General features: G+C 53.0%; 1 protein-coding gene across 6 annotated transcripts in view; it reads right to left on the reverse strand.

Moving 5' to 3' along the window:
- rasgrf2b (Ras protein-specific guanine nucleotide-releasing factor 2b) overlaps positions 1–17,248 on the reverse strand; it is a 293,804-nt gene that overhangs the window by 97,063 nt on the left and 179,493 nt on the right. For all 6 annotated transcript variants that reach the window (XM_038805382.1, XM_038805376.1, XM_038805379.1 and 3 more), the window contains exons 10-12: positions 7,137–7,297; positions 4,523–4,589; positions 4,033–4,169 (exon numbers count right to left, since the gene is read on the reverse strand). In XM_038805382.1, coding sequence (XP_038661310.1) covers positions 4,033–4,169; positions 4,523–4,589; positions 7,137–7,297 — 365 coding nt within the window. The remainder of the gene's footprint in view (positions 1–4,032; positions 4,170–4,522; positions 4,590–7,136; positions 7,298–17,248) is intronic.

Here is a 17,248-nt window from a genome sequence, read left to right on the forward strand (position 1 = left end):
ATAAGGCACTGGTAGATAGGGAGGCAAGGGAGGAATACCAACTGTTGGTCGATGAGATATTTGCGGCAAATATTCCACCCCAGAGCTTCTGGCCACCAGGAAGAAACTGCAATCGTAGTTTGACTTGTCCACTGATAAAGTGGTGTTCTAGTTGTGGAACTCGAAGAGGTTAATGTATGAATGTGGGGAGAAGGCCAGTTCTCTTTTGGCTGGCCAGCTGAGACGGCAGACAGCCTCCCGAGAGATTGTTCGGGTTCAGGAAATGGGAGGTAGGTTAGTGTCTGCGCTGGAAAAAGTGAATGGGGCATTCATGGTATTTTACCAAATGTTGTATAGGTTGGAGCCACCTGGGGATGACTCAGATATGATAAAGTTTCTGGAGGGATTGGAGTGTCCTACAGTGGAGGAGGAGGATTGGGAAGGGCTGGAAGAGCCGCTGGGGTTTGAGGAAGTTCAGATAGTTTTTGGGTGAGATTTAATGGAAATGTGTGGTAGCGAGCAGGAACTGTCGCATGCTTCCAGCTGTTCAACCCAACAAGGTCGTCACCGGTATCAAAAGTTAATCGGTCCACTTAATGAGGCTCCACAGGCTACACACCACAAATGGTGGTCCCGCCGGATTATTCACTCGCGCCCACCAGCTTCCCGTTAACAAGGAGGAGCAGCACTGAAACTGATTCTGCAGAGCACACCCACACACATGTCGCAGCCTTGCCACCGAGGAGACCAGTCCCGCAATTCGGGGATGCCATTCTGGCCAGGTTGTTGACCCGGCCGAGACCAGACGGGATGCCCTGTTCCCCCAAGGAGTTCAGAGGGTCAGCCACAGGGCAGTCAATGCCACTTGGTGTGCCTGACCTGTTGTGTTTTATTACTTCGAGTAACATAAGCTGCTACTTGATGTCGGCTTTGCTGAAGGATGCTCCAGACTCTGAGATAAGTTCAACGTATTTATTGAGCGATTAACAATGCTCCTATATGATATCCGCACTCTGCTAATCTGACTTTAGTAACTCAATCTACTCTGCTAACTATACAAGCTTGCTCTAGACCACGTGCTAGGGCGTGATGTTGCTGTTAATCAACTCTGTCTTGCTCTCTGATGACCCATTGGTTGCGTGTCTGCATATCATGACACGACCGTCAGCTGAGGGAGGGTCAACAGGAGTACCAGCCCCCAGTGCCATTAGAAGATCAATGACGGGACTTCCGGTGGCTATGAGGGAGTAAGTCGCACATTTGGTGGCTCCCGCTCAGGTCGGACTTTTGGACCTTTCCCCCCGATTTTCTACCGGGCTTGATTGGAAAATTGATGACAGGCAATTGTCACATCTGAATTCCCTCATCGGTGCATGGAGAGGAGGACCAGAAGTGCTCACAAAGGCAGAAACAGAAAACAGAGAAGGCTTGGGCTGAAGCTGCAGGGGGAGAAAGCATGGCTCGGCGACCCAGCGGTCAATGGAGCAGCTGATCCAAGTTATTCAGGAAAGCTTTGCTAAGCAAAAACAGGACTTCTTGGACCCGATAAAAGAGTCAATTAAACGGATGGAGCTTAGATTGGATGCCCAAGATCGGGCGATCCATAAAGTAGAGAAGGCGCTGGCTGACCAGGAGGAACATCAAACCACAGTGGAGTTGGAGGTGGGGATGCTGAGTGACCAGCAGAAAAAGTTCCTGGAAAAGGTGGAGGACCTAGAGAACAGGTCCCGCTAGCAGAACTTGAGAATCGTGGTTAGAGGGGAGCTGACCTCGATACGGGCTCACAGGGAGAAGGTAGACGGGGCAGAGACAGACTGACTGGTAAAGGAGATACTACAGATCGATAGGAGGTATGCGGAGACCCCAGAGACAGGGCTTTTAAGGGCACGGCGGAGGCGACAGGCGGAGTTCGGTTTGTTAACCACAAGGAGGGCGGTGGAGCAGCTGAGAAAGGTGAGGGGGGTGATTTGAGTATGGTGAGACGGTCAGCAGGGGATTTTGGCAGGGGTTTGCAGCTGCCATGTCCATGGTGTTAAAAATTAAGGGTGGCACCAAGTCCAGAGGTGGCGATTTTCAGGGTGTCGGAAGATCCGGGAATTCAGGAGAAGGAAGATTTAGACGTTCTGGCCTTTGCTTCCCTGGTAGCCCGGAGACAGATACTATTAGCTTGGAGGGACACAAAGCCCCCGAAGTCGGAAACCTGGCTATTGGACATGGCTAGCATTCTCTGTTTGGAGAAAATTAAGTTCGCCTTGAGAGGGTCAATGTTAGGGTTCGCCCAGAGGTGGCAACCGTTCGTCGACTTCTTTGCAGAAAATTAATCATCAGCCGAAGGGGTTAGTTTAGCTTAGAGTAGGGGGTTAATAATGGTAGGACTTGGAAGGGAGGGAGACGGCTTTTGCACTATGTTTATAGATTCAGGTACGTTGTTGATTTTGTTGTTGTAAAACCAAAAATACCTCAAGAAAATGTTTACCAAAAAAGATCAATGACCCCCACCAGGCCATACCGGTGAGTTTGCACTGGCCTCCTGGCACTACCCCCATCCACCCGCCTGCCCCCCAACCCTCCCACCACGAGTCCGGCCGAGGCCCGCCGGCGTGTGTTACATATGCTCCTACATGGCGGGACCTTGGAGTTCTGTCTGCGGGGGCTGTCCTGGCGGGGGGGGGCGGCAGGATCCGACCCCTGGGGGGGAGGGGCCTCCACGGTGGCCTGGCCCGCGATCAATGGCGGGCGGGCTGGTACCGTGGGGGCCTATGTTCCTCCACGTTGGGCCCCTGTAGGGCTCTGCCATATTGCCCGGTGCCCAGCACGGAGACGGAACCATACGCGCATACGTGAATACGTGGCGCACATACGCGGACTCACGCTGGCTGTGGCGCACCGGCTTTCGGGTGCCAGAGACTATTCTGGCGTCGTACTAGCCCCCTAGGAAGGGGTGGATAGCTCCAGGTGAGGCCCGTTGACACCGTCGTCAGAACTTGGCCACAGGATTGGTGAATTCCAGCCTATTATTTTGCACTTTAAAGAACTGGTCAATGTCAGTTGGTAAGGAGGGATGTGATGAGCCCATCTCTCAGTCTGGAAGCAAATGTCCTCCAAAAGTGACCAAGTGACCACATATGGAGGTGGCCACAGAGGTTAGCACCCAAGGTGTCACAAAGAGGACATGAGTGCAGTGCAGAAAGTGCTTCAATGATCTGATAGGGTCTGGAAAGACAATTGTCAAGTGGCACCCAGGTGATAGGTCTCTAACTCTCTCTAAACTAGCCTACACATGAGCTGAGCAGACTGAGTGCCCAGTGTTATCCTTAAGATTATCAAGTCAAGTGGCCAGTTGCATCACTGAGATGTCAACAACATCTCACACATGGAACACAACTGAGCAGGGGCATCACTGAAACACCCAACATCTTATGTGGATGTTAAGATGGAATGGATGTGGGAGGGAAGCCTTCTCAGAAATCTTTCTCTCTCGTTCTGTAGCACATAATTCCAGAGACAAGTCCCTCATGGAGGAGGCAGTGCGGAGATCGCGAGGACACCATTGCATCAAGCCATGGAGATGGTAAGACGGGAGGTTAACCAGAAGGGTCATTTGATAGTTCAATCAAAAGGTGTAGGATATGGAGGTCACCGCTGCCGAATGTATATTTTGGCTGCATCACCGGGGTTGGCTGCACTGAGGCACCTGCTAAATAGACCGAATTCTCATCACCACCTTCTTGTGTTTCCCACAGACCTAGTTGCGGGTGTCACAATGTAGCACCCAGTTGTCGCCAGCTTCCTCAATAGAGAGAGATGTGACTGAGGCAGTACCATCACATCATTCCTCCAAACTATCCACCAGCGCAAGCACAATGGATGGAATTCTACCATTTTTAGACTAATTGCAGTGTTGGGTGGCTCTGGCAGTGCCTGCCCTGCCAGCCAGAATGTAAATAAGCCCTAAAGAAATCCTTGGTACATCCATCCAGATAAATATCTCTTTCTTCAGAATTTTCTGAAGAAATACATAAAATATTTTGTAATAATATGAATGATATTTACCTGGCTTATGTCACTGGTCCATGCAGCTTTTTCCTGTCTTGACGGAGATAGTAGTACAACTGTGAATGGTGGGGCATCAGCAGATTCAACCACAATCTTGAAATCTAGATGCCCAAAGACCTGACTGGAGCCTTTTGCTAAAAGGTGAAAATGAAATTCAATGATGCGTGTAACAGAAAGTATAAAAACTATTTATCACTTTTGGTAGTAGCAAGGTTTCCAAAGCTGAATCTAAATAGCAAAATTCCCGCTAATTTTATGTAACATTTATAAATGTTACCTGGTAATAATTAAATTTGGCCTGTGCCCACACTCCCCATTCCATCTGCCCACTAGCTATTGGTTCAACTGCAATCAACTTCTTCATTTAACCAGGTAATAACTTAAATTAAAATAAATAATGTATTCTACTGTTGTAAAAAAAACAAATTGATAAATCATTAAAAACCAAATATCTGGGACACATCACTCAGAATCATTGTATACTTACACTCATCTTCACTTGAATCAGGTTCTTCGATGAGAGTGCAGTCTATTAGTGAAAGAACACCTCCAGTCTGAAGCACAGAAACAAATTGCAGATTAAAATATTTTTACACACACCATTTTGCTCCCTTCTGCTTATTGTAAGCGGGATTTCACAGAATCTGAGCACCTACTTGTCTCATTTGATAACACGACACAGGCAGAGAACAGTGCTTTAAAACTGGGCACATCCTAGTTTTCCATGGCCCTTTTCCTGCCTGGGGAATTCACTACTATTATCACAACATTCCAGTAATAGGGATTGTTGCCTTCTTACTGACCAACCAGATTGTGCTTCTGATGAATCTAGGTGAAAGTTCTGAATGAGGCACAGTGGCACACACTATTACATCTTCCATTCCTGGATTTAGCCGTGAGTGTGCTTGTGGTGCAAGCCCCTATCCGTGAAGCTGGTTCTGGGAGCTGTGTGGGTGCAGCAACAGCTCACCAGAATCAACTTTCGACTGGGATTTTAAATGGAGGCCCCACCCAAACAAAACAGGAGGTGATCTAGTTGTGTAAATCGAGTCCTAAGCAGGTTGTATAGCCAACAATTCAAGATTCAAGGAGAAAAGGGGGGAACATGCATGGTACTCCTATTCCATCTGCAGCAAAGACAATTAATCAATAAATTCTTAAAGGGATCATTAGGGCACTCTCCAAAATTGTAGGCCTTACTTGCTGTGTGCGAGCAGATTTTCGCCCTTGACGTCTGTTTTCTGCCTACACCTCATTGACAACATTTTAATGTAACCAAAATCTGATTGTATTTCAAACTCATGACTGCCACCCAAACCATAAGTTTCTCTCCAAGTGTAAGTGACTGATTTGATATATCTATGAGCAGAAAATAATGCAGATGATCGTATAATAGCTTGGAGAAATTGGAGGGTGGAGGGATAATAGTTGACTTAAGACATGGTTTTGACTACCATAACCTGCACTCTTGTTGACGTGGTGGAGATTGGCCACCATGGGTAAAATTTAACAGTTCCCCCACCGGCAGGCTTTCTGGCTGGGGGACCATTAAACAACTTGGTAAGCCTTCCCACAGCTCTCCCACCCACCCCCAACCTGTTTTCAATTTTAGGGGGATGAGTAAGCAATGTCTAAGCTAGTCCGTCCACCCTCCCCCCAATTGAGGCCCTTAAGTGGCCAATTAATTGCCACATAAGGGCTACGTTTTGCCCATGGCCTCAATTTATTTTGTATAATCTTTATTACTGTCACAAGTAAGCTCACATTAACACTGCAATGAAGTTACTGTGAAAAGCTCCTAATCAACACACTCCGGAGTCTGTTCGGGTACACAGAGGGAGAATTCAGAATATCCAATTCACCAAACAGCACGTCTCTCAGGATTTGTGGGAGGAAACTGGAGCATCCGGAGGAAACCCACACAGACACGGGAAGAATGTGCAGACTCCGCACAGACAGTGACCCAAGCCAGGAATCAAAACTGGGACCTTGGCTATGTAAAGCAACAGTGCTAAAAACTGTGCTACCGTGCCGACCATGGCTAGTGGGAGCATTTGAGGGCATGGGGAAGCCTGGCACAATACCCTCCTTGGCCCTTAGTGGGAAAGGTCAGATACATCCCTCAAGGGCCCCTTTCTACATCAAACCACCTCCCCCATTCCTGGGTTCGCCTTGCCATTACTGCCCCTCCAGCCTCTCCATCAAGAATCCACAACAGCCCCCACCCCTCCCATGGCCTTACCTCCACTCCTCACCATAAGACCCTCCCACGCTTACCTGGTCCTGGACTCCAAGACAATCTAAAGACTACTTTACTCTCAGTCCTAATCACTGCTGCCACTGGTGTTGCTGGGACTACCAAGTTGTTGCCCGATTAAATTGACCAGCAGCTCTCTGAGGCAGGATTTCGACCCAAAGGAGGGGTAGAAGTCTTGCATCGAGCCAATTATTGCTCCATGGAGTGTTGAATGGCTGAGGGACAACCGGCATCAGGGGAGATGCGTTCCCAGTGGCAGAAAACGCCGCCACACGTTAAAATCTGCTCCTTGCCTTTACAGAGATAGCACAGCTCCACAGAAAGCTCTCTTAGACATAGCCAGTTGGATTAGACAGGATTTGCAAATATTGTTGATAGCATGATGGTGAGCTGGTTGCCTTAGCAAGCTTTCTTTCCTACTATTTGCCCACATAACATTGTGTACTCCATGAAACCCATTGAAAATATAACCTTGTAGCTTTTAGAATGGGGAGGATCAAAGCTGGTGAGGCTCCTTAGAGAGGAAAGAAAGCCCCTTAATTTGGATAGCGCCTGCGCACTATATGCTACAAAGCTTGTTCTTTGAACCTCCAAAATGAATATAACTGGAGAATGAAGCTTTCCAACTTTATATGTTTGAAGTAAGTACATCTCCAATTGCTACCGTTAGATCTAGAAAAACATTAAATGGATAAAATAACGTGAAAAGCGTTATGCTGTCAAAGTATGTTTTTTTTACAGCGTAAATGTTTCTCCAATCATCTCAAATATTTATTTATGCACAGTCTGTATATTTGAGGGACATTGCTGAATGCATTAAGAGTTAATGGGAAGTGAAGGTCACCTTCAAGAGATGCAGCTTTCCTCCAGAACTTCTTGTGCAGATTAAAAAATGTTTTGTGAATAAGAAACACTGTCGTTCTCCTTCTTTCTTCAAAGAAAGGGAACCTAAGCGAACTTTGGCAAGTTTTCCTCTCTCCACTGAAGGGAGCTGGATGAGGGAACCTGGAAGTTCAAAAATATTCAAATCAGTTGCTGTAATTGGAAGAATATCGAAAGAAGAACATGTGCTGATCATATATAAGTTAATATTTGTTGATTTTGCAGATTTCAATCAAATAATCAAACATAAAGGACATAAACAATGCAGCCAATGTTTTTAGGTAGACAAAAACAATAATGCTCTTTTGTGGGAATCATCCGATGGCCAGTTAATATTAGACACTGTAGTATTGTGCAGACTGTGTTCAGGAAGACATGGGCCCACTACTGGAAAGTAAGTTTTGCCAATTCTCTGGTGAGCTGCTTTCAAACAACCAGCATGTTTTGGCTGCTCGCCAGCCTTATTTGAATGCGGCCGGAAGCCGACCTGATTGCCTCTTTTCCCCTGTTTGTACTGCCAAATCGGCATCCATACTGTGACATTATGGATAAATGTACAGAGCTGTAAGGTTTAATGTTATGTCCAAATCAACCACCGGAGGGAGCTAGACGCAGAACTATATAGTATCAATGCCTTCTGGGAGAGTGTTGAGGAGAAGGCTAGAAGACAGACTATTGGAAACCTAGGGCGGGATTCTCCAACCCCCCGCCCGGTCGGAGAATCACCGGGGGTCGGCGTGAATCCCGCCCCCGCCGGCCTCCGAATTCTCCGACCCCCCAAAAGTTGCCAAGGCGTGAATCGCGCCGCCTGCCTCAGAGAATGGAGGGGACCGGCGCGACGCTATGGACCCTGGGGCTGCCTGCATTCTCCCGGCTGGATGGGCCGAAGTCCCGCCGATGTGGCCACGGTCACGATGGCGTAAATCGAACCACCTATATAACAGCGTCAACCAGTGCTGATGGTTGACACCGCACAGCGTGGAGGTAGGTCATGGCGTGGGGTGACCGCAGGAGAAGTGACGGCATGGCCGCAGTCGGTGTGCGGGGGATGTGTGTGTGGAGGGGGTGTGTCTGTGTGTGTGTGTGTGTGTCTGTGGTGGGGGGTGGGGGGGTGTGTGGTGGGGGTTGTGGTGTGGGGGGGTGGAGGGGGGGAGAGGGCGAGTGCTGGGGAGGGGGGAGAGGATGAGTGTCGGGGAGGGGGGGAGAGAGCGAGTGCCGGGATGAGGGGGCGAGTGCCGGGGAGGGGGCGAGTGCCGGGGGGAGAGGGCAAGTGCCAGGATGTGGGGGTGAGTGCCGGGGTGAGGGGGCGAGTGTCGGGGAGGGGGCGAGTGCCAGGTAGGGGGAGAGGGTGAGTGCCGGGGTGAGGTGGCGAATGCCGGGGTGAGGGGGCGAGTGCCGGAGTGAGGGGGCAAGTGCCGGGGAGGGGGCGAGTGCCGAGGGGAGAGGGCGAGTATCAGGATGTGGGGGTGAGTGTTGGGGTGAGGGGGCAAGTGTCGGGGAGGGGGCGAGTGCCAGGTAAGGGGGAGAGGGTGAGTGCCGGGGTGAGGTGGCGAATGCCGGGGTGAGGGGGCGAGTGCCAGGGTGAGGGGGCGAGTGCCGGGGAGCGCGAGTGCCGGGGAGGGGGGAGTGGGCGAGTGCCGGGGTGAGGGGGCGAGTGCCGGGGAGAGGGCGAGTTCCGGGGAGGAGGGGGAGGGTGAGTGCTGGGGTGAGAGGGCGAGTGCCGGGGAGGACACCTATACGGAGGCCACAGAGTGACACGGAGAACGGCTACAACGATGCCCCTGCAGCGACAAGGGGTGTGATAGAGAGGTGCTTTGGGCTGCTAAAAATGCGTTTCAGATGACTGGACCACTCTGAAGGGGCCCGCCAGATAGGGTTGGCTGCATCATTGTGGTCTGCTGCGTCCTGCACAACATAGCCCAGCAGAGGGGCGATGTGGCACAGGCAGGAAGTGGCGCAGCAGGAGGTGGCTCAGACCTCCCCAAATGAGGAGGATGGGGGCAATGGTCAGGGCAGACGGGCTGGACATGGACGGGAGGCTGCCCACCGTTACCGGCTGGGCCAGCGGGCATGGGACAGGCTGATAGCCGTCCGGTTCACTGACTAGGGGGGCGTGGGAATCGGCGAGTATGGGCACAGACCGCACACCACCACGCCGTCGCGAATGGCATCATGCCGCTACTAGCCCATTCCGGGTTGGAGAATTTGAGCCATTTGGGGGGCCCAACGCCAGAGTGATCCGCGCCATTTTTGGCGTCGGGTTCCGGCGATCGCGCAGATTATGGGAGAATCCCGGCTCTAGTGTGGCTGAGAGCAGATCATAGTTATTGTGTTAGTGTAGAGATTAGTAGTAGATGAGGGTAGATTGTGTGTTTATTATCAACTGTTTATTATATAGAAGTGTCAAATCCAAGTAAGTAGTGTAAATAAATCTTTATCTTTGTTTAATATAACAGCTAGTTGTGGTCTTTGTGAACACCACACCAACCATCCTCGGATCAGATCCACAAAGAACACCATACACGCAAACTAATTTTTAAAAAGTAGCTCACAACTAAGAATGGAGGATCCCAAAGATTAGAACATAGAAGAGTACAGCACAGAACAGGCCCTTCGGCCCTCGATGTTGTGTTGAGCTTTGTCCGAAAGATTGCGAGGCAATTTAATATCTATTGATTATTCTGCAGGTAAGAGGCTTGTTACTGAGTGCACTCCTTGTAACTTCCCATCCCTTAATTATATTAGAAGCGTAATTTGTTCAAATCTAAATTCTGGTAATTGTTGAAATGATTCTGAATCGGAAAAACTTGGGGCCTTTTAACAAAAACTGTAAATCATCCCTCCCATGCACACATTATTAATTCTAATTTGACCGACTCCTGACAACCTCAGATTATAAGTACAAGTAACAGGTTTTAAGGAGAGAACTTAATTCTCTTGTTCTTCTGAGAAATATTTACTCTCACAGCAACCACAAAGAAGAATCAAAGAAATTTATGAGCACGATTGAGGGGCCTTGCCTCGCCCGACTCGGTGATGTGACAAGGCCATTAAATCCCGTGTGGTAGTCACCACTGTTTGTATATATCACATTCATGAGATGTAATACGGTAAGGCCCCTGTACTACAGGTACGGGGGTAGATCCTTGCCTGCTGGCTCCGCCCAGTAGGCGGAGTATAAAGTTTGTGCTCACCGAGCTGCAGCCATTTCGGCAGCAGCTGCAGGAGGCTACACATCTCTGCATAATAAAGCCTCGATTACTCTCTACTCTCGTCTCATCGTAATTGATAGTGCATCAATTTATTAAGCAGAGATTTTACAACGATGGATCTCCGCATCAAGCCAAATCGCCTGCAGCTGCACCCTCAAGCAGACAACGCCACGTCGGCCTTCGCCCACTGGCTAGCTTGCTTTGAAGCCTACATCGGATCTGCGACGGAACAACCCACAGAAGCACAGAAACTCCAGATCCTGTGTACATGGCTGAGCTCCGATATCTTTCCCCTTATCCGGGATTTGCCCACCAATGCTGAGGCCATGGTGCTTCTGAAAGAGAACTACACCCAGCAGACCAACAAACTCTACGCCAGGCACTTCCTGTCCACGCGGCATCAACTCCCCGGTGAGTCCTTGGAAGATTTCTTGCGGCCCTGCATACCCTGGTGAGGGACTGCGATTGCCAGGCAGTTTCGGCCGTTGAACATTCCGAACTCCTTATCAGGGAAGCTTTCGTTACGGGCATAGGGTCGGCGTCCATCCGCCAACGCCTCTTAGAAGGGGCTACAATCGACCTCGCGGCGACCAAGAAACACTTGATCTCACTAACGGTTGCCTCCCGTAATGTACAAGCGTACGCCCCCGACCGCACAGCGCCCCCCTCTCCTGGACATCGTGGACCCCACCAGCGAACGCCCCATCATTCACCCCACCAGCAACCGCACCCAGCCAACCCCAAGCCTGCGCTGCGCAGCAGCCAGCCAATCCCGGGGGACCCAAGTGCTATTTCTCCAGACAGACAAAGCACCCCCGGCAGCACTGTCCAGCACGGAGCGCACTCTGCAAGGCCTGCGGGAAGAAAGGACATTTTGCTGTGGTGTGCCAGGCCCGGTCGATTGCCGCTGTTCCTGCACCCCCCACGTGCGATCCGTGGGTGCCGCCATTTCCGTCCCCGCAACCCACGTGCAGCCCATGGGTGCCGCCATCTTCCTCGCCTCAGAATACGTGTGGCCCGTGGGCGCCGCCATCTTCCTCGCCCCAGGACACGTGCGGCCTGTGGGCGCCGCCATCTTCCCCCCATCAAGCCTCGTGCGGCCCGTGGGCACCGCCATCTTTACCGCCACCCGCCATGTGCACCCCATGGGTGCTGCCATCTTCCTCGCCCCAGGACCCCTGCTTGTTGGGCACCTCATTGGGCCGCTCATCGCCCGCAACTGCCGCCTACCAACACCAGCTACAGCTCTCCTTCATCACGGTCAACCAGTCCCGGCCGCACAACCTCGCAACCGAGTCAACGACGGTAAAGGTTGATGGGCACAAAACATCCTGCCTTCTTGACTCCGGGAGCACAGAGAGTTTCATCCACCCTGATACGGTAAGACGCTGCTCCTTCGCAGTACACCCCATTACACAATGAATCTCCCTGGCCTCCGGATCCCAGTCCGTGGAGATCTGGGGGTACTGCACCGCCACCCTCACCATCCAGGGCGTAGAGTTCAGCGACTTCCGGCTCCACATCCTCCCCAACCTCTGCGCTGCCTTGCTACTCGGCCTGGACTTCCATTGCAACCTCCAAAGTCTAACCCTGAAATTTGGCGGGCCCCTACCACCCCTTACTGTATGCGGCCTCACGACGCTTAAGGTCGACCCGCCTTCTCTGTTTGAAAACCTCACCCGGATTGCAAACCCGTCGCCACCAGGAGCCGGCGGTACAATGCCCAGGACAGGACCTTCATCAGGTCTGAGGTCCAGCGCCTACTGTGGGAAGGAATCATCGAGGCCAGCAACAGCCCCTGGAGAGCCCAAGTGGTAGTTGTGAAAACTGGAGAGAAACACAGGATGGTCGTTGACTACAGTCAGACCATCAATCGATACACGCAACTCAATGCGTACCCCCTCCCACGCATATCTGATATGGTCAATCAGATTGCACAGTACCGGGGCTTCTCGACAGTGGGCCTGAAATGTACTTACCATCAGCTCCCCATCCGCAAGGCGGACCGCCCGTACACCGCGTTCAAAGCGGACAGCCGCCTTTACCACTTCCTTAGGGTTCCCTTCGGTGTCACTAATGGGATCTCGGTCTTCCAATGGGAGATGGACCGAATGGTTGACCGGTACAGACTGCGGGCCATTTTCCCATACCTGGATAACGTCACCATCTGCGGCCACAACCAGCAGGACGACGACGCTAACCTTTCCAAATTCCTCCACTCCGCCAAACTCCTGAACCTTACGTATAATTTGGAGAAGTGAGTGTTCAGCACCAACCGCTTAGCCATCCTCGGCTATGTGGTGCAAAGTGGAGTTCTAGGGCCGGACCCTGATCGCATGCGCCCCCTCATGGAACTCTCCCTCCCCCACTGCTCCAAGGCCCTCAAACAAAGCCTGGGGTTCTTCTCATACTACACCCAGTGGGTCCCTAACTATGCTGACAAGACCCGCCCACTCATTCACTCCACCGTTTTCCCCCTGACGGCCGAGGCTCACCAGTCCTTCAACCGTATCAAGGCCGACATCGCCAAAGCCACGATGCATGCGGTAAACGAGAAGCTACCCTTCCAAGTCGAGAGTGATGCATCAGACGTCGCTCTGGCCGCCACCCTCAACCAGGCAGGCAGACCCGTGGCATTCTTTTCATGCACCCTCCATGCAGCGCCGGCCCTAGGGTTGCTGGCGCCCCAGGCAAGCTGAACTTCGGCGCCCTTGGGGGGGGGGGGGGGGGGCCGAGGTGGGGTGGGGCCAGGGGGGGCGGGGGCCGGGGGGGCGGGGCCAAGGGGGGGGGGGCCGAGGGGGGGCGGGCGGGGGCGGACCTGAGGCGGGGAGGCGGACAGAGCGGGGGGGCGGACCGAGGGGGCGGAGGACCGAGGGGGCGGACGGGGGGGGGGGGGGTGGGGGGGGGGGGGGGGGGGGGGGGGGGGGGCGGACGGGGGGGGGGGGCGGACCGAGGGGACGGACGGGGAGGGGCGGACCGAGGGGGCGGACGGGGAGGCGGACCGAGGGGGCGAACGGGGAGGGGAATCGAGGGGGCGGACGGGGAGGGGGACCGAGGGGGAGGACGGCCACCGCGCATGCGCTGGTTGGCACCGGCCCAACTGCGCACACGCGGGACCCGAGTCTCTGGCTCCCCCTAGCACATGGCGCCCTGGTCGACTGCCCGAGTTGCCGGTGCCTTGAGCCGGCCCTGCCTCCATGCCTCCGAAATTCGGCACTCCTCCGTGGAGAAGGAGGCCCAAGCCGGCAGGCAGACCCGTGGCATTCTTTTCATGCACCCTCCATGCAGCGCCGGCCCTAGGGTTGCTGGCGCCCCAGGCAAGCTGAACTTCGGCGCCCTTGGGGGGGGGGGGGGGGGGCCGAGGTGGGGTGGGGCCAGGGGGGGCGGGGGCCGGGGGGGGCGGGGCCAAGGGGGGGGGGGCCGAGGGGGGGCGGGGGGCGGACCTGAGGCGGGGAGGCGGACAGAGCGGGGGGGCGGACCGAGGGGGCGGGCAGTCGACCAGGGCGCCATGTGCTAGGGGGAGCCATCGAAGCATTACCTGGCCAGCAAGAGATCCACTGTCCTCACTGACCAACGGTCGGTTGCCTTCATGTTCAATAAAACACTGCGGGGCAAGATCAAAAATGATAAAATCTTGAGGTGGAGGATCGAGCTCTCCACCTACAATTACGAGATTTTGTATCGCCCCAGTAAGCTCAACGAGCCCCCCGATGCCCTATCCTGCAGTACATGTGCCAGCGCACAAGTGGACCGATTCCGGGCCCTACACAACACTCTTTGTCACCCAGGGGTCACCTGGATCTTTCACTTCATAAAGGCCCGCAATCTGCACTACTCCATTGAGGAGGTCAGGGCTGTCACCGGTTTTGCCAGGTTTGCGCGGAGTGCAAACCGCACTTCTACCAGCCAGACCGAGCGCACCTGGTGAAGGCCTTCCGTCCCTTTGAACGCCTCAGAGTGGATTTCAAATGGCCCCTCCCCTCCACCGATCAAAACACGTACTTCCTTAACGTGGTCGACGAATACTCCAGATTCCTCTTCGCCGTTCCATGCCCCGATATGACGTCTGCCACTGTCATCAAAGCACTCAACACCATGTTCGCCCTGTTCGGTTTCCCCGCTTACATCAACAGCGACTGGGGATTATCAGTGATGAACTGTGTCAGTACCTGCTCAGCAAGGCCTCGAGCAGGACGACCAGCTACAACACCCGGGGAAACGGGCAGGTGGAGAGGCGGAACGGGACGGTCGGTAAGGCCGTCCAGCTGGCCCTACGGTCTAAAAGTCTCCCAGTCTCCCACTGGCAGGAGGTCCTCCCTGACGCCCTCCACTCCATCCAATCGCTACTTTGCATTTCGACTAATGCAACCCCCCATGAATGTCTCCTTGCCTTCCCCAGGAAGTCCACCTCCGGAGTTTCGCTCCCAACGTGGCTGGCAGCTCCAGGACCCGTTCTCCTCCGCAAGCACATGCGGCTCCACAAGGCGGACCCGTTGGTCGAGAGGGTACAGCTCTTCCATGCAAACCCGCAGTACGCCTACGTGGTGTACCCCGACGGCCGCCAAGACACAGTCCTCCTCAGGGACCTGGCACCAGCTGGTTCCCCAACCCCCCCATCTGCCCCGGGGCCACCCATCCTCTCCCCAGCGCACCTCACCACAGCCCCCGTTCCAGGATGATTCGTCCTCCCCTTGGTCCCACCCAGGGATGAAGATGTGGTCTACATGCTCCCGGAGTCACCGGCGACCGAGCCGGTGCCTGCATCACCACCGGGACTGCGGCACTCACAACAGAGGATCAAGGCAACCAACCGGCTAAGTTTGTGAACTTTCCCCAAAATGTACACTTTAAAATGCTTACATACATGTAACTAGTTTCTCCACCACCCCCGCTGGACTCTTTTTTAACAGGGGGTGAATGTGGTAGTCGCCACTGTTTGTATATATCACAGACATGAGATAAAATACGGTAAGGCTCCTGTACTACAGGTACAGGGGTAGATCCCTGCCTGCTGGCTCCGCCCAGTAGGCGGAGTATAAATGTGTGTGCTCACCGAGCAGCCATTTCGGCAGCAGCTGCAGGAGGCTACACATCTCTGCTTAAGAAAGCCTCGATTACACTCTACTCTCGTCTCATCGTAATTGATAGTGCATCATCCCGCAAAAAGCCTCTCGCAAGACTTACGAAGCTCGGGAGGCCTCGCGAGATCTGCGAAACTTCACAATCTGGATCTCGCCCTCAGTGGGCGGGTTCCAGATCTGCATATTTAAGTGAAGAGTTAGATTCACTTAAATATGTCTACGCTGGAGTATCCCAAACCCGGGATTGAATGTCTGGGCCTGGGATACCTCACTATGGCGCTTTGCAGCACTGGTTTCCATAAACGTGAACCAGGTGTAACAGCACTTTGAGGTGTCTCCCAGGCAATTGGAGGCCCCCAGATGGTCAAGCTCTGGGCAGGGTGGTGCCTGGGAACCCTACCACCTGGAGGTTCCCCTCCAATTCACTCACCCCCCCAACTTGGAAATCACTGATGCTGGATCCAAATCATGAAGCTCTCTCCCTAACAGCAGAGTGGGTGTACCTGCAACACAAGGACTGCAGCGGTTCAAGAAAGCAGCTCACCACCAGCTCCTGAAGGCAACTAGGGATGGACAATACATGCTGACCTAATCAGCGACACACACATCCTGTAAATTATTATTTTTTAACACCTGGCACCCCTAATGTCACCCGGGACCTAGGCACTGTTAATGTGGCATTTTGGCACTGCTGCCTGGGCACCTTGAAAGTGCCAACCATTCACCCTGGCAGTGCCATGCTGTCAGGGGCACTGCCAAGGTGCCCAGTTCCGAGCTTGCCTGTGCCAGGGATCGGGCCCGGAGGTGTCCTGCCCTTATGAGGTGGTGTTGGGTGGGGGGGGGGGGCTTAAGGACACCCCAATTGGTAAATTGAGGAATGGAGGTGCCCAGAGGCCACAGTGCAGGGCCAACAATTTGGGGTAGCTTTTAAAAATGGCGCCCCGACAGATGTGAGGTATGTGTAGCCTCGGCGGGGCGTACTTTGCAGAGGCCCCCAAAAGAAAAACAAAGTCCCATTTAATAGCAGGATTGTTTTGGCACTGCAGGCTCCGAGAAACACCCTGCTATTCTCACCCAAAATGGGACTCTGTTTTTTCTTTAAATTGCGGCCAATGTTTCTCGTCCAAGTACTCCCGAGTACCTCTGAACATCAATGTTTACAAGTTCCACGTCTTTTAGAAAATGTTCTACTTTTCCATTCTTAAACCAAAGTGAATAACATTTCCCAACATTATATGCCATCTACCCACTTGGTGCCCACTGACCAAACCTGTCTCTATCTATTTACGGCCTCACTGTGTCCTCATAGTTTACGTATCCACCTAGCTTTGGTCATCAGCAGATTAGATGCATTATTTTCTGCCTCTTTCTCTAAGTCATTAATATAGATTGTAAATAGCAGGGAGCCCAGCACTGATCATTGCGGGAATCCACCAATCACAGCCAGCCAACTTGCCCAATCACTACTCTGCTTCTGTCTATTAACTACTCCTCTATCCATGCTAATATATTACCTATTATAGTTATAGGAGTACCAAGAAGGGCCAAACTTAAAGGTGTATTTAGTTGAAGACAAGCAAGGCTGCAAAACAACAAGCAGTACATCCAGTCCCAGCCGGGACCATCCGAAGATGCCGGTTGCCATCCTGGTCAGCTTTTATGGGTCTGATTTAACAAGCTTTGCTGTTAGCCCTTCACCCCTCAGCAGGAGGGGGCTCACATTTCATCAGCCCCACGGGGAGATCAATCGGGTCATTGCCCGTGAGTCTTGTGGGGTTATT

The sequence above is a fragment of the Scyliorhinus canicula genome, chromosome 8 (genome assembly GCF_902713615.1).
Source record: "Scyliorhinus canicula chromosome 8, sScyCan1.1, whole genome shotgun sequence".
NCBI classification, from domain to species: domain Eukaryota; kingdom Metazoa; phylum Chordata; class Chondrichthyes; order Carcharhiniformes; family Scyliorhinidae; genus Scyliorhinus; species Scyliorhinus canicula.